Genomic DNA, 16,122 nt, shown 5'->3' with positions numbered 1-16,122 from the left:
GCCAAGAACTTGGTCAAAGAAGCAAGTTTTAAGATGCATTTCTTTTAAGAGGTAGAAAGGTTTAGGGAAGGAACTCCAGCCAGATCTTAGGCCCATGTTAGCCAAAGACATGGCTGCCAATAGTGGAGCAACTAACTTCAGCTGTAATGAAGAGACCAGAATTAAAGGAATGCGGGTATCTTGGTTGGTTCTGGGCTGGAGATTACAAAGGGGAGGAACAAACTACTGAAGGGATTGTAATCAAGGGGTGACTGTTTTAGAATCAAAACAGTGGTTAATCAGGAATGTGGATCAGCAAGCATAGTGTGATGGGTGAATAGGATGGTAAAAGTTAAGAAAAGGGTAGCAGAGTTTTGGATGATGGAGCAGAAGTACTGGAGCAGGATGGTGTAGTCAAAGGCTGCTGACAGAAAACAACAAAGAAGCACAAAACGTCTGCGTCATCTGTGATGTTGGCGACCAGGCAAAAGCTTGATTGAAGGGTTTCAAACAAAAACTTTTGTGAAAGCCATGCATGTGTTTCAGAGGCTACACCATCAAGGACTTTGGAGAGGTTAGTAATGGTATAATAGTTGTAAAGGCAGTAGGAACGTAGCTTCTTTATAGGGATAAGGATGTTGCCAGCACATCAGGAGACGGGATGCCTACCTGGGAGGGCCATTAAGAATAGTAATTAACATGGAGCCCAGGAAGGGCAGTTGGGTGGTCAAAAGTTTGATGATAATAGGGTTGAGAAAGCAAAAGGTCATTCTCATGAAAACAATAAACTCAGACAAGGCATGAAAGGAGATAGCAAAGAAACTAGTGAAACATGCAAGTTTGAATCAGAATTCTTAGAAGTTTTTGCTTACTTGACTGAGATGGGCAATGAGAGGATGCGGGTGTGTTATATGCAGGACATTATTTGGGGTGTTTAGTCAATTTCATGTCATTATCATCTTGGTTTTTGCTTCCAGTCTATGATCTCTTCACTCCTACAGAATGAGGGAAGGGCAAATGCTAGGCATTAAAGTGACTCCCACAGTCTGAGTTAACCCAGCTTCTCTTGGGTCAGACAGCAGCAGCTGGCCAGATGACTCAATCTTACCGGCAAAGTCCATAAGATGAGAATCGTCTCATGGGAGGGGAAAGGTTCTATTTCTTAGGCAGTCCCTTCGGATTGAAGATGACTTGCTTCCACACTGGTTTTGTGAGTTCTGAGGCAACTAATCAGATCAATGCGGAACTGCAGTCTCTTCTACAGATGGGGCGGTTTATGAGGTAATGCGGTACTTCTACCACTTACACAAGGCTTCCGTGTGCTCCTGTTGCAATACCATCCTGAATACTCCTTCTCCACTTTGAGCAGTCAGGAGGCAGAGGCTCCTAGGAGTCAGTGGAGTTGTTGCATTTCTTTAAGGAGGCATTTAGCATATCCTTGATTTTCTTCTTCTCTGTCCATCTGGTTGTAAAGAAGTCAGAGCTACCTTTGCAACTCAGGATGATCTCAATGAGTAGTTTGGCAGGTGACAGCAGAGCCCTTTAAGATGTTATGTGGTTCAGCCAGCTAGATCTGGCAGTAAGTGACTAAACTAAGTTGTCCAGCATAATACTTGTCAGATTACAGTTGCAACCCCGAATTTGTGATGGAATATTAAGCGTAGGATCACCTGAACAGTTGCATCAGAAAACTGTTCAGACCAGCCCTGTGGATCAGGAAGGGTTTGGGTCATTGCTGGAGGGTAGTCATGATTGACATTGGCTCCTTAGATCTGAGGTTGAGGAGTAAGTGAGGGGCAGTGTCGGTCTGTCAATAATGAACAATGTCGAGGACTCAGCCAGTGGGCCCACTTCCCATGGGAGACAAGCCCCTGTCGGGATCCAAGGCTTGGAGGCTTCATGAGCAAGAAGCTTTTGTGAATGTTGAGCCCAATCATTTAGCCATAGAGAGATACAGCACGGAAACAGGCTCTTCAGCCCACCAAGTCCACACTGACCATCAACCACCCACTTACATGAATCCTACCCTAACCCACTTTATTCTCCCCACATTCTTATCAGCCCCCCCACTGAAGATTCTACCACTTAGCTACACACTAGGGGCAATTCAGAGTTACCAATTAACCTACAACCCACACTCTTTGGGATGTGGGTTAAACCCACATGGTCACAGGGAGAATATGCAAACTCCACGCAGGCAACACTGGAGGTTGGGTTTGAACTGAAGTTGCTGGAGCTCTGAAGCAATAGCTCTACTACTGCAATGACTGCACCACCCCCATCAGATGGCCCCTGTTCCCATGCTGCAGAGTGGTACGACATCAAGCCAATTTAAAGCAGCTATCTCGGGCTGGGCCAGTGAGGAGAGGGATGACAATAGGTTGCTTAATTATTTCCATTTCCCCTTGACAGATTACATTCTTACATTGAGTGAGCAGGTTACTGATCAATGGCTTTAACTTCAAGTTGAATCCCAACCTAATCATCCATTTATATGAAAATATTTTATCAGTAACACTCATGTCTAAATGTGGTTAATTATTAAAATAATATGCTTAAAGCTGGCATTCACTACCGCATGAGTAGTAGGTTTTTTTCCATGGTCATACAAAAAAAATGTGAAAAATGAACGTTCAAAATTTGCATGGAAGTCTTCCTTACACTTAGGGGAATAGAAATGAAGTCTGCATTTGGAGAAGTAATAGATTTAACAGAGGCTAGGATGTCATAGGAGGCAGGTGGGGTGTGATGTAGCAGATTAATCATATATAGAGGATCAAGGCCAGACATTAAGGAGCATTCTGCATTCTCCGTGCAAACTGTCAGGTGAGGCAAATTGAATTTTGTGCTGTTACTTTTATACTATAGCCTCTAATTTTAAGGATTTCAGTATAGCAGACTTCATTAGATTGCTGCTGTTCATTTTTTAATAAAAGACAATGTTGTAAATTGATTTTAAGAGAGAATCCAAACATTACGCAAAATTGACCTATAAGGCCTCACATGAAGGTTACCCTTTCGTTGAAGTGTAAGGTATGATGATGCAGTGCAGGCATCGTTTGCAGGCATGGCTATGTTATTGGTTGCAAAGTTGACGAATTGGATTGAGAGCATGGTACAACGCCCCATTGAAAGCGAGGAAGACAAGAGAACAACCGTGTCATGTAATCACAACATAGCTTTCGCCGTCGCGTTTGGGTCATGACGTTTCTCTCAGTAGTCTGGTACGAATCGCTCCCGTACGAATAAACGACATCGAGCAAGGGGAGCAGAGGTAGGCTGCAAAGTCCGCACAAGGTGAGTGCAAATGCAGACGCTTTTGAAAAATCCCCGTGGAAGGGGAAATGAGAAAAGAGGCGGGGGGGGGGGGGGAAAGGTTTGTTCGACTTGCAAGGTATGGCTGCAATGCATCTGATTGCAGCAGCAGGCTGGAAATTCGCGCGGAATGGCAGTGTAGCTACCGTTTATCAATTAATTTTTCAGTTTGCAGCAGTGGCGTTCCCCCCCCCCCCCCCGGAAATGCTATTCCCGTTGTCTTATGCTGAATAATCAGCGCGTTTTGGAGTTGCTACGGAATGCATGTCTTTCTGCGGGCGCCCTTCGCGCCGACGGTGCCCAGTTTGCAGCATCGTCTGGCGCTCGCTGTCTCCACGGACAACCGCTGCCCGCTCTTCCATTGATGGAGGAGGCGAGCCACGCAGCACCGAGCGGTTGGCCCATTTCACCGTCAATCACGGCTAATTCGGAGACGATCGCATTTCAGAATAAATACTTTTCTATATAAGAATCACGTTAGAAGCATCATTACTTGCGCTGTTTTTCTTACATTCGGAGGTCGGTAATCTTTATCCTCCAGGTTACCACAGAGCTCCCTTGGGGGTGGCGTCGTGTGGGGGGGGGGGGGAGTGAAGGCGGGGAAAGTTACGCCTACTGCAGGTTCTCATTGGCTGTCGTGGCGGTTTGGCGCTGCTATTGGATGGGGTGGGTGTCAGTCAGCGCGGGGCGGGGGAGCTGCCGTCGCCGTTGTGAAGGAGGCGGGAGGGGGACGACGCTTGGGTGAGAGGCAGCGCGGCCCGAGCAAAGAGGTCTCGCAGGAAGGGGGCAGATTGCCCCGGTTCCCCTGGGGGCGGACGCGGCAGCTGTATAAACATTTATGTCAGCACCTTCCGCTCAGCCCCCTCCTTGGGCCTTCGACCCGCAGCTCCTTTGCCCACCTTGGTGTACTCTCTGCTACCCCTTTGCCCCCATGTCGGCTTCTCGACGTCCTGTTTTCTCCCCCTCCCCCTCCCCCTCCCCCTCCCCCTCCCCCTCCCCCTCCCCCTCCCCCTCCCCGCAACCTCCCCAATCTTGATCCTTTCAACTCCTTCTGTTTCTGCAGCCCCCCTTCCCCCCCCTTGTACTTCCACCCCCCTTCCCCCCCCCTTGTACTTCCACCCCCCTTCTGCCTCTGCAGACTCCCCTTTACCACCAGCCCCCCCCCCAAATCCTGGTCCTTTCAACCCCTTTTCCTGCTCTTAGCCTTTACCCCCCATCTTGGTCCTTTTGCCTCTTCCTCCTGCCTCTCACCCCCTTCTGTTTATGTAGCATCTCCTCTGTTCCTCCCCTTTGGCTCCCTGGATACCCCCCTCCCCAAAGTAAAAAAAAAGCTTTTTCCTTATAGCCACCTCTCCCCTCCCCTTTTGCTTGCCAGTAGGCCTTCATTATTTTCAGTCCAAGTTCACTTTTGAACAATGTCATTCCAGAGTATTGGAGTACACAGAACCTGTGAACTCTGGCAAGGTTGCTTGCATGTTGTGGGATAGAGTGCACGGAGTTTGAACTGATGATACAATTTATTTATTGTAATTTTGTAATTTGGAGAATAAGCCCCAGATTTGATGGTTAACCACAGTTGTACTGAACATTGTAGCCAAACCACAGCGTAAGCTTATTTGGCTCCCTTGTGATAAGTTTACATTGTGCACACACTTTTTAAATTTTAAGACTTGGGGAGTAATCTTTTTGTGCTGCTTAAAGTGAGCGATGTTGGCCTGTAAGAATAGAACCAATTGACTTCTTTATTGTCCAAATGTCAGCACCAGGCATGATTCCTGAATTGGCTCTTGAGGAGTTAGGTGGTGGACTTTGTCTGTATTTATGCCATTTAATTATACCTTTTCAAAATTGTATTGAGAAATGTTTAATTTAAAACTGACACACAGCTTTGTTTTAATGTTTACTTTTGCTTCTTATTGCAGCAAACCTCTGGATTCTTCCAATATTTGAAATTGGTCATCCACACTGAAAGAAATCTTCATTTTTTTTCATCTCGAGCTTTATTCCTGGGTGATCTCTGTGCATTGAGTTATGTCAACAGCTGCACTAATAACCTTGTGTAGATCTGGTGGCTTTCAAGTGCGAAGACGAGGACTGTTGACCTTCAAGCTGCTTCAAGGCGAAAGGCGCCTGGTGGTTCTTTACCATACTACATCAAGTGATCGAAGGTCTTCTCGGTTTGATGTAGATGGTGGTGGCCGTCTAACACCTTGGGATTCTTTTGGTATCTGGGACAACCGCATCGATGAACCAATTCTGCTTCCACCTAGTATAAAATATGGCAAACCCATTCCAAATATCAGCCTGGGGAAAGTTGGATGTGTCACTCAAATAGGCCAACGCAAAGAAAATGAGGACCGTTTCAATATTGGAATGCTGACTGATAACGTGATGTATTTTGCAGTGTACGATGGACATGGTGGAACAGCAGCAGCTGACTTTTGTGACAAGTACATGGCAAAGTATATTGCGTATGTATCCCTTCACAATTTTTAGCTTGTAAGGCACTAATTTGGGATCATCATGAAATTTATAGTTAAATATTTTACTTTTAAATATTCATAATTTAAACTTACAAGTGATCATGCCTATACTTCAAAGTTAAATGTTATTTTGTTAAAAGTAACGTGATGTCTTTATCCTCTTAATCAAGCTAGTTCTTAGTGTTTGAGGTGCCCTTTATCCCAACTCTCTCTCCTTGAATCTCCATGCAAGGCAGAAAAATGCACAGTGTATGCTACTAATAGTGGATTTGTATGTGCCAATCTAACTTGTCTTGTTTATGAGGTGGAATGGGGTGAAACCCATCCTCTGGGGTAATTCTGCTGGTCCCCACCAGTCTTACACAGTACATACTAACGGCAAGCAGTTCGACTGAACATCCTGGAATTTTTCACTTGCTTCCAGGCAAATCAGTAATCCATCTTGTATCTTCTCTAAAATTATGGATATATTCTATTGCTGCTTTTCTGTGGAGTCGGATGTTTCTGAAATCAACATTGCTACCTTTCTAGCACATATTATTCTAAAAGTCTCAGGAAAAAGTAGCTGAAAAAATCTTGTATTTCAATTATACAAAGTCTTAATCAGACCTTGGTTGGATTATTCTTCAATTCTGGATAATTGAACATGAGAGAGAGATGAAATTCTGGTTTTGGAGAAGTTGAGGCATAGAAAAATGGAACAAACTAAATTATTTATACCAATTGGATAGACAATGCTTGTTTACTTTTGAGCATAGAAAATTGAGTGATCTAATTAAGGTATTCATAATAAAGGATTTGGTAGATAGGAAAAACCAACTTTGCTGATGGGGAATGAAGAACTAGTGGGCCTAATTTTCAAATTAGATATAGACTATTCGGAAGCATATTGAGTAATACAGGGACATGGAACAAAGGCAGATAAATGGAATTGATACTGGATTAATGAATGACGTAGAATGGCTTCCTCTGGTTCTTGAAGATTTTCTTTGGTACCTCCCTGATTCATATGTCTGAATTGTTAATTGGTCTGTTGTTTTTGTTTGTGTGCAGGGTGACTACCTTTCATTCTACAATCAGTCATGCCTCAGTTCAATTTTTGTTTCCTTGCCTGACCAACTATCTACATTATTTTTAGTGACTATCTCATTGTTTCAGGTTTTTAAATGCATGCCTAAATATTTCTCTAGCAAGCCTTTATTGAAAATATTAACTGCTGTTATTTATCATATTTAAGGAAACACAACTTCCTTGAAAAAATACTTTGCAACATTTTGGTTTGAAGGCAATGTTTATTATTTTAAGGTTCCAATATAGTGTCTCACTACTACTGGATCTTTTCTTTGAGTAGTTAGTTTTTCCCTGGCAACTACTGATCTTGCTTTGGACAATTTATCATTTTTTTTAAAACTTGTCCTTTCTTCTTAAAGTTTCTACTGTGATAACGACTCTGCCTTTCTGCTTGTTTTGCTTGATTGAGGGCTTTGGTTTTTAATTTGATCTTCTAATGACTTGCTTCCTAATGGGTTTTTGAAGAACCTTGATGTCTGTTCACTGTCATAAACTCCTGAGTAGGTGTGTCAGATCTGAGACTCAGCTGGTAACATTTTGTGTCTGAGTCAAAAATGTAATGGATTCAATTGTTCCATTTCCTTGCATATAAACCTAGACTGATTAGTCCAATGAATTCTGAGAAGGTTCTGCACAAGGAAGTACATCTCTCAGGGAAAAAAAACTATTAAACTTTGGGTCTGTTGTAAAGGATCCCAATGTGTTACTTAGGAGAAAAACATTCTACCTAAAGTTCTGGCTAATATATCTCTGCCAACATTAAAAGATTGTTTTGGCATTGTCATTGTTGTCTGCAGTAACTCTGTGCGCAAAATAACTTGTGTTTCTAACATTACAACAGTGACTACTAAATTATGTTACTGCCTTAAAATATTTGGGATGTTTTCAAAGTGATGGAAAGTGCTTTATAATTGTAAGTTGTTATTGAAGGCTTAATATTCCACTTAATTTGACTTGTAGCATTCTCATTTTCTTGGTTTCTTTCTTCATTTATTTTGGCAGTAGTCTACTTGCTAACTGCAACTTCACTTTGGTATGTCACTGGAGATCAATGGATTATGTGGCTGATTGTCCAAAAAGTAGAGGTTTGATTTTACTTCTATTTGGAATGCATTTCATTTTTAATCATCTCCACCTACATTTCTGTGGCTTCCTTCAGAATATTCATACAGTTGGGACAATTTGAGAATGGTGGGTTGGTTCTGATTTCAGTCAAAAATAGTGCTTTGCTGCACAGAGCAATGTGATAAGTTATGACATTTAAGTTAGGTTTATTACGTCATCCAATTTTCTGTGGTATGAATTGTATCAACACAACTATTATTGAAGTGCATTTAGAATAATGGACATTCAATACCTTCATAATTCCTTGACAATAAGTGGAATACATTCCATTTTGTAATTTTATTTAGGAGGTAGATTTAATTTTAAACTGTGTATTGTCATGTGTACTTCAATGTATGTCTAAAAGTCCAGAAGTGGCTTTCTTGTCCTCAGGCAACCCATTGCATATTCACTGCCAGTAAAAAATATTTTTCATTGTTGCTAATGTAATGTGGGCAAACAAAGCAGTTAATTTGTATACATCAAGGTCCTACGGACAGGAATGACCTTGCTGTATGTAATGAGATACAAATGGTGGCCAGAATACACAAGGACATCTCTAATGCATATAATTTATATGGGGGAATGTGTTTTTTTGGGGGGGGGGGGGTGGAGGACAAGGAAAGGAAAGATTTTTTTAATCTGTTTTTTCAAAAAAAAATACCAGGCTTGTTTGGCAAGCAAACAAACTTGTGAGTGCTGGAATCGGAAAGAAAAACAGTTCTGAAGGGTCTTTGACCTGATACATTAACTGTTTTCTCCTTCTACAGATTCTGCTTCACGGGCTGAGTTCTTCCAGCATTTCTATGCTACCAGGCTTGGGTTAATATCTTATCCATAAAATGGCACTGTTGTACTATGCTGTGGCATTCTTGATTATATTGCCAAGTGTGGAGTGGACTTAATCCCATAACCTTTTGACTTTGAGGCAAGTGTTTGCACTGAGTCAAGCTACCAATTAATGCTTTCTGTGGGTGGCATAACATCTCCTATAACATGCACAGACTAGAGCACTTATGAAATTCAGTATTTTTTTTAAATGACCTATTTGGTGTTTATAACCTATTTTGCAACATAAGAGGTTGTGTAGGCTTGCAGTCATGCTTTTTTTTCCAAGTTTCAACATCATTTCTAAAAGAAGTGAGTCTTGGGACTTTTCAGTTTCACTTAGCAGGAGCCTATATGAGGCATATTTCCAAATTGTTGTTTGATTTGTTAATTAGCTAATTAACCATAGCTAATAATAAAGTTAGGGTCAAGTGGAATGGTCAGTGTTAAAGTGGAGAGCTGAGACTTTGGCTCAAGGGACTCTGCTTCTTCATGCTGAAGCAAGTGGCCCAAGTGTAGGGAGTGAGAGCAGCTCTTTAGGAAAAAAGGCTTTAGTGAGAAGGCATAGGTAAGAACAGGTGAGGTTTCATTTTGTTGCTTTCATTGATTCAGCTTTGATTTGAAGCTCCAGTGAGCAGAGGCTAAGGTGAGGTTCAGGTAAGGTCTCTTTCTTATTGAGCAGTGGTGTGCTCCTCTTGGAGGATGTGGGAAGTCAGGGAGACCTCCAGTGTCGCTGATGACTACATCTGCAAGAAGTGCATCTGACTGCAGCTCCTTACAGACCATATTAGGGAACTGGATCTGGATGAACTCTGGATCATTCAGGAGGCTGAGGGGTTGATAGAGAGGACTTGCAGGGAGGCAGTCATACCTAGGTTGCAGGATACAGGTAGCTGGGTGACTGTCAGGAGAGGGAAAGGGAATAGGCAGTTGGTGCAGGGTACCACCTTGGCAATTCCCCTCAATAACAAGTATACTGCTTTGGATACTTTTTTTGGGGGGGGGGGGGGTGGAAACGACCTACCAGAGGAAAGCCACTGTGGCTCAGAAGGGGTTAAAGAGGGGAGTGATAACGATAGGGGATCCATTGGTTAGGGGAACAGGCAGGAGATTCTGTGGATGAGAACGAGACTCCCAGATGGTATGTTGCCTCCCAGGTGCCAGGGTTAGTGACGTCTGTGATCAAGCATTCTTGAGGGGGAGGGGGAGCAGCCAGAATTCATGATGCACTTTGGTACCAGAGACTTAGATAGGATGAGGTCCTGAAGAGAGAATATGAGGAGTTGAGAAGGAAGTGAAGAAGCAGGACCTTGAGGGTAGTGATCTCTGAATTGCTGCCTGTGCCACACGCCAGTGACAGTAAGAATAGGAAGATGTGGCTGAAGAGTTGGGGCAGGGTTTCAGATTTGTGGATCATTGGGATATCTTCTGGGGGAAGGTATGACTGGTACAAAAGGGATGGGTTGCACCTAAGCTCAAGAGGGACCAATGTCCTTGCTGGCAGGTTTGTGAGAGTTGTTGGGGAGGGTTTAAACCAGGTTGACAGGGGGATGGGAACCAGACTGTTGGGTCAGATAATGGACCATTGTGCAGACAGACTGAGGAAGGATAGGCAGTGGATAGGGCATAAATGTAGTCAGTTGGATGGGTTAAAATGTGTTTACTTTAATGTGAGGAAATATTAAGAATAAGGATGATGAACTTGGAGCATGGGACAGTACATAGAATTAAGATGTGGCCATTAGAGATTTGGTTGTTGCAAGGCCAGGATTGGCTGCTTGACGTTCCAGGGTTTAGATGATTCAAAGGGATAGGGAGGGAGGTAAAAGGCTGGGGAGGGGGGTGTTGGAGGGAGTGGTATGCTAATCTGGGAAAGTAGCACAGCTGCAGAAAGGGAGGATGTTGTGGAGGGATCATCTATTGAGTCATTGTGGGTGGAAGTCAAACAAGAAGGGAGAAATTGCCCTGTTGGAAGTATTCTATAGGCCCCCACCCCCAAAATAGCAACCAGGACACTGAGGAGCAGATAAGTAGGCAGATTTTGGAAAGGTGCATAAATAAGGTTATTGTCATGGGTGACTTCATCTTCCCTAATATTGATTGGCACCTCCTTAGTGCAAAGGGTTTAGATGGGGCCGAATTTGTTGGGTGTGTCAAGGAAGGATTCCTAGCATATTATGTGGAGAGGCCATACTGGATCTAGTACAAGGTAATTAACCTGGTCAGGTGACAGACCTTTGTGGGTGAGCATTTTGGAGATGGTGACCACAAATCCCTGAACTTTAGCATAGCCATGGACAAGGATAGGAGCAGATGATATGGGAGTGCTTTTAATTGGGAGAGGGCTAATTATGATGGTATTAGGCAGGAACTTGGGAGTGTAAATTGGGAACAGATGTTCTCAGGGAAATGCACAGCAGAAATGTGGAGGTTGTTTAGGGACCACTTATATGGAGTTCTGGATAGGTTTGTGCCACTGAGATGGGGAAAAAATGGTAGGGTGAAGGAACCATAGTTGACGAGAGGTGGAACATTTGGTCAAGAAGAAAGAAGCATGCTTGAGGTTTAGGAAGCAAAAATCAGGTGGGGCTCTTGAGAATCGTAGGGAAGGAGCTTAAGAAGGGACTTGGGAGAGCTAGAAGACTACACGAGAAAGCCTTGGTGAGTAGGATTCAGGAAAACCGCAAGGCATTCTGCGTGTATATGAAGAATAGGAGGATGACTGAAGTGAGAGTAGGACTGCTCGGGGATAAAGGGGGAAACGTGCCTGGAGGCAAAGGAGGTAGGGGAGGTCCTTAATGAATACTTTGCTTCAGTGTTCACCAGGGAGTGGGACTTTGATAATTGTGAGGTCAGTGTAGAACAGGCTAATGTGCTGGAGCATCTTGAGGGTAAGGAGGAGGGAGTGTTGGAGCTTCTTTCTTTTTAAAAAAAAAACACTTAGGCTAGGTAAGTCCCCAGGGATGGATGGGATGTACCCCAGATTACTACAGGGAGCGAGGGAGGAGATTGCTAGGGCATTGATAATGAACTTTGCATTCTCCCTGGCCACAGGAGTGGTACCAGAGGATGGCAAATGCTGTTCAAGAAAGGTAATAGGGATAATCCTGGGAATTATAGACCAGTGAGTCTTGCATCAGTGGTGGGCAAACTATTGGAGAGGATTCTTAGGGATAGGATTTATGAAACAGTCTTATTAGGAATAGTCAGCATGTCTTGGTGAGGGGCAGGTCCTGCCTCACAAGCAGAGTTGAGTTTTTCAAGGAGGTGACAAAACAAATTGAAGGTAGACTGGTGGATGTGGTGTGCATAGATCTTAGTAAGGCACTTCACGAGGCTTGGAAGTAGGTTTTACACAGTGGTGGGTGCCTGGATCGCACTGCTGGGGGTGGTGGTGGTAGGGGCTGATGCAATAGGGACATTTAAAAAGCTCTTAGATAGGCACATGGATGTAAGAAAAATGGAGGGTTATGGGCTGTGTAGGAGGGAAGGGTTAGATTGATCATGGAGTCAGTTTATATAGGTCAGCACAACATTGTGAGCCGAAGGGACCGTACTCTGCTGTACTGTTGTATGTTCTGATTAATTTTCCACTTTTTGAACCAATGCTACATTTTAGTTGAAGATGATTCTGATTCTGAAGATGCACCTACCGTTGGACTACATTAGTATAAAATTGGTACATCTGGTTTTGGTTAGTTATTTTAAGGTTTTAAATTGTGTATGGTACTTTGCTATTATACAATACATTATTAGTTATATTTAAAATAAAATGGTTTAAGCAAGCTTGTGTACAAATTGGCAACTGAATTTCTTAAATTTTAAACTATTCCACAGCAATATGTTTTGAAAGTGTTTTGAAATGTTCTGAACTAACAAAAGACTTAAATTTTTTCATTGCACTGTGCAAATTTGTATTTCCCAACTTTGTGCTCAAAGGTCTTTGAATGTGCTGAAGTTGAAAAAAGTTGCATATAATTCCATAATTTAATATCAAATTAAACATTGCTATTTTTTTCTTTTTAGTTATTGCTTTACTACTGTGTACTGAAATGTGCCATATGTTCATATTCTTATTGAAGTACAATTGAGACAGTTTCTTTTTCTTTATTTCTCATTCAGACAATGCCTTTCACAGGAGGAGGATCTGGAAATTGTGTTGACAAAAGCATTTTATGAGACGGACAAGGAATTTGCAAGACAAGTTCATTTATCTAAAAATAGTAGGTATCTTTTTATTGAAAGTTTTTCCTCCAGTAAGAAAACTGAGTTAGAGTAGCTGTAGCATAAATATTAGTAGCATTTATTTTAGCCATCTGTTGATATACTGAAGCATAAATTATTTCAAAAAATAAATAGTATTAAAATTGAGATCTGTGATGTTTGTATTTCCCAGGGGAAGGACTACACTAGACTATATGTGTATGATTAGTTGACCAGTGTTACTTGACAGTTTAGGGTTACTGTTTGTTATTTATAATAAGTATTAATGTTGGTTATGAAAATAAGATTATGCAAGTAAACTGAAAGATTTAATCCATTATAACTAAGTTGAATAGTTGTGCTGCTGGATTGAAATGTCATTATATACTTTTGCTTTTGACCGAATCCCATTCTTATAATTTTAATACAGTAACAATGCCTTGATACCAATTCCCTGGGTAATTGTATTCTTTATTGCCACATACAACCTTTTTTGTTTCTAAATTTCTAATGGCCTATTTAAACTAGGACCAGAGAAATACAAAAAATACTTAAACTTTTAAAGAGGTTCTGTATTTCATTTAATGTTGATTTGAAATCTTGCCTTATGGTATTTAAAATGAATAGAAGATTATTTCCTGGGTGTTGCTGCAGTATTTGCTTTTTTTTCTTTTACTTGGAAAAGCAGTTTGATTTATAACAAACACCTTTGGGAAGTTTTATTCTTATATGCTAGAGTTTGTCATAGTAATAATGAGTTAATTATTCAGTATACATCAAAGTAATCTATTTCCTTGTTACTAAATGTGAATTAATTTTAATATTGAATTTCAATACCATATCTACTGAAATTCTAATCATTTAATTCACGTCACTCTTGTATTTGAAGTTAATGCCCATTGCTTAACTTTGGATTTTCTGTGTCATGAAATCTGCAGAGAAATGAAAAATGGTTGAATGATCAGGAGACAAATAAATGGCAATCTAAAGATTCTGCTGTGAGTTAGAGTTGATGTTAATTAGGAAAGCAGTATAACTTAATGGCTGCATTTTCATTTGTGTATTGGTAGATTTGTAGAAATTTATCACAAGGCTCTTGAACTTGCCATACCCATTCCAGCTCTTAAAAAAGAAAACAAGTGGTTACTGTGACTAATTCCACTTTCCAGCACTTGGTCTATAGTGTTGTAGGTTGTGATTATATCTGTTCGTATCCAGGTACCACTAAAAATGCGGCAAGGGTTTCTACTCTTTATCACCCTTACAGGCTGAGTTCCAGTACTGTTAATCTATGTATGTTTAAATTAAAAAATTTCTCCACTGTGCACTGTATCCCTCTTACCCCAACCCAATTCAACCACTTGTCTATTACAGGTCTGCCCCAGGTTATGAATGCCTGAGTTATGGACAACCTGTACATACGAGCAAGTGTTTGGGAAACCAGTGGGATGGATGGGGATGGATTTGCCAACTGCTGTGGAGCTGCAGGTGCCTCTTCTCTCTCCCCAAGCCACAACAATTTGGGCTGGATTGAGCAGAGCTGGGAGTGCTGAGCAGACTTGGTCATTGAGTCAGTGAGGCTGGCTGGCAGCTGCTCTTCCCATGCCTGCTCCCTCTCCTATCACAGCTGTTTCTGTGATCTCCAACACTGTTTTTGTTCATTTCCGACTTGTGACAATTTGAATTACAAACCATTTTAGGAATGGAACCCTGTCATAACCTGGGGACTACTTGTACCTTTTAAATTTGTTATTCCTGGTAAATAACTTGGCTGTTTTGGTTCTCTATTCACCCTTTTTATGACTTTTTAAAATATAATTCATCTTGACAAAATCACTCAGCTTCCTGTTACAAAAAAAAGTCTGACCCTATCTTTCTTTCTTAACTAAACTTTTTTTTATATACTTGGCAACTTCTGGTTAAGTCTCATTCAAATCCTGTCGAATGCTACACATTGTGGTGACTAGAATTCTGCACATCTATTTAATACAGTGCTCATTTGACTTCTCGACTGTTCTGCCTTCTCATCCACATTACATACCTGTATTGCTATATTAGCTGTATTGTCTGACCAACTTTGTTTCCAGTTGGAAGGTGGCCACATTAGCAAGTTGTTTGAACTGTTTACCTTCAACTGCCTACCCACAAGCAAAACTGGCTCCTCACTGCACAAGTGGAACTAAAATTTCCTGCCCTCTTGCATTGGCAGATTGCCCTACCAATTGGCAATCTAGCTTTGAGATTTGAAAGGTACAGCTGGACCCCTGAATAGATGGAGACCTCTGGCAGAGTGAAATCCCAAGAAGAAGCTGAATCTTTGGCTCAATCTTGCTCTCTAGCATGAAGTGAAAACTGTGCCCATATAATCTCTTGCCCAAAATATCAGCCAGCAAGGTATTTTGGGGCAAACCATGAAATGAAAACGCCAACTGGCCCTCATTTTATTATATTAACTTTCTTAATTCAAATTCCCACTCCCTTACAGAAGATTGACATTACACCATTGTGACGTTTCTTAGTAGTGCCATTTTTGGGGGTGGGGGTGGGGGTAGGGATGTAGGTATGATGCTGTTGCACATCCCAAAAAGGTCCAAGAAACATCACCCAAGGTCTCCAGGTCTGACCTGTAAAATAAAGGTAGATTATCAGTGCACAATATGGCCAGTTATATGATGTTCACACACCACTGCAACCACTGTGATGCAGAATGTGCCATGTGGCAGCCTGAGTCTCTGATAAGTGTGTCCATTTTATATTCTCTTTCCTTGTTTGCCTTCCCTGTATGCATTACCTTGAACCTTGTTTTGGCCTAATATACAGATAGGTTCCACTGAGGGCATATCTTCTGTCAATTTTGGTCCAGCTTTAATGGGCAAGGCTCAATGTACAATTTGAAATTCCCAGACTCTTGTCTGAGAAATCAAATGTCAACAGTATTAGAAGTTAGTCTATCTACAACACTTGTAATAGAGAATGATAATTACCTGCCTTGCAAGTGTTTTAACTCCATATGCTTTAGTAAGTCACTTCTTTCAACAGTACTGCTCTCCCACTGTACTTAGAAATGACATTAGGCTTGAATAATATTAAAAGGATTAACTGAGAGGGCACATGTCATTTGTTTCAAGCAATTCTATAT

General features: G+C 41.6%; 1 protein-coding gene and 1 long non-coding RNA gene across 5 annotated transcripts in view; one reads left to right on the top strand and one right to left on the bottom strand.

Moving 5' to 3' along the window:
* The first annotated feature begins 2,908 nt into the window (after window positions 1–2,908).
* ppm1kb (protein phosphatase, Mg2+/Mn2+ dependent 1Kb) overlaps window positions 2,909–16,122 on the top strand; it is a 35,923-nt gene continuing 22,709 nt past the window's right edge. The window contains exons 1-3 of one of the 3 annotated variants that reach the window (XM_052031847.1): window positions 2,909–3,276; window positions 5,217–5,765; window positions 12,903–13,003. In XM_052031847.1, coding sequence (XP_051887807.1) covers window positions 5,326–5,765; window positions 12,903–13,003 — 541 coding nt within the window. In that variant the 5' untranslated portion in view covers window positions 2,909–3,276; window positions 5,217–5,325. Of the gene's footprint in view, window positions 3,277–3,997; window positions 4,036–5,216; window positions 5,766–12,902; window positions 13,004–16,122 lie in introns of those variants that run through there. The other 2 variants (XM_052031864.1, XM_052031855.1) reach the window with 2 other exon arrangements.
* Window positions 14,983–16,122, bottom strand: part of LOC127579241 (uncharacterized) — a 42,122-nt gene continuing 40,982 nt past the window's right edge. For both annotated transcript variants that reach the window (XR_007957650.1, XR_007957649.1), the window contains one exon: window positions 14,983–15,607. This is a non-coding gene — a long non-coding RNA (uncharacterized LOC127579241). The remainder of the gene's footprint in view (window positions 15,608–16,122) is intronic.

Source organism: Pristis pectinata, chromosome 2 (assembly GCF_009764475.1).
Source record: "Pristis pectinata isolate sPriPec2 chromosome 2, sPriPec2.1.pri, whole genome shotgun sequence".
Lineage (NCBI taxonomy): Eukaryota > Metazoa > Chordata > Chondrichthyes > Rhinopristiformes > Pristidae > Pristis > Pristis pectinata.
The sequence above is the reverse complement of the archived record's forward strand: the minus strand, read 5'-3'. Positions and strand labels throughout refer to the sequence as shown.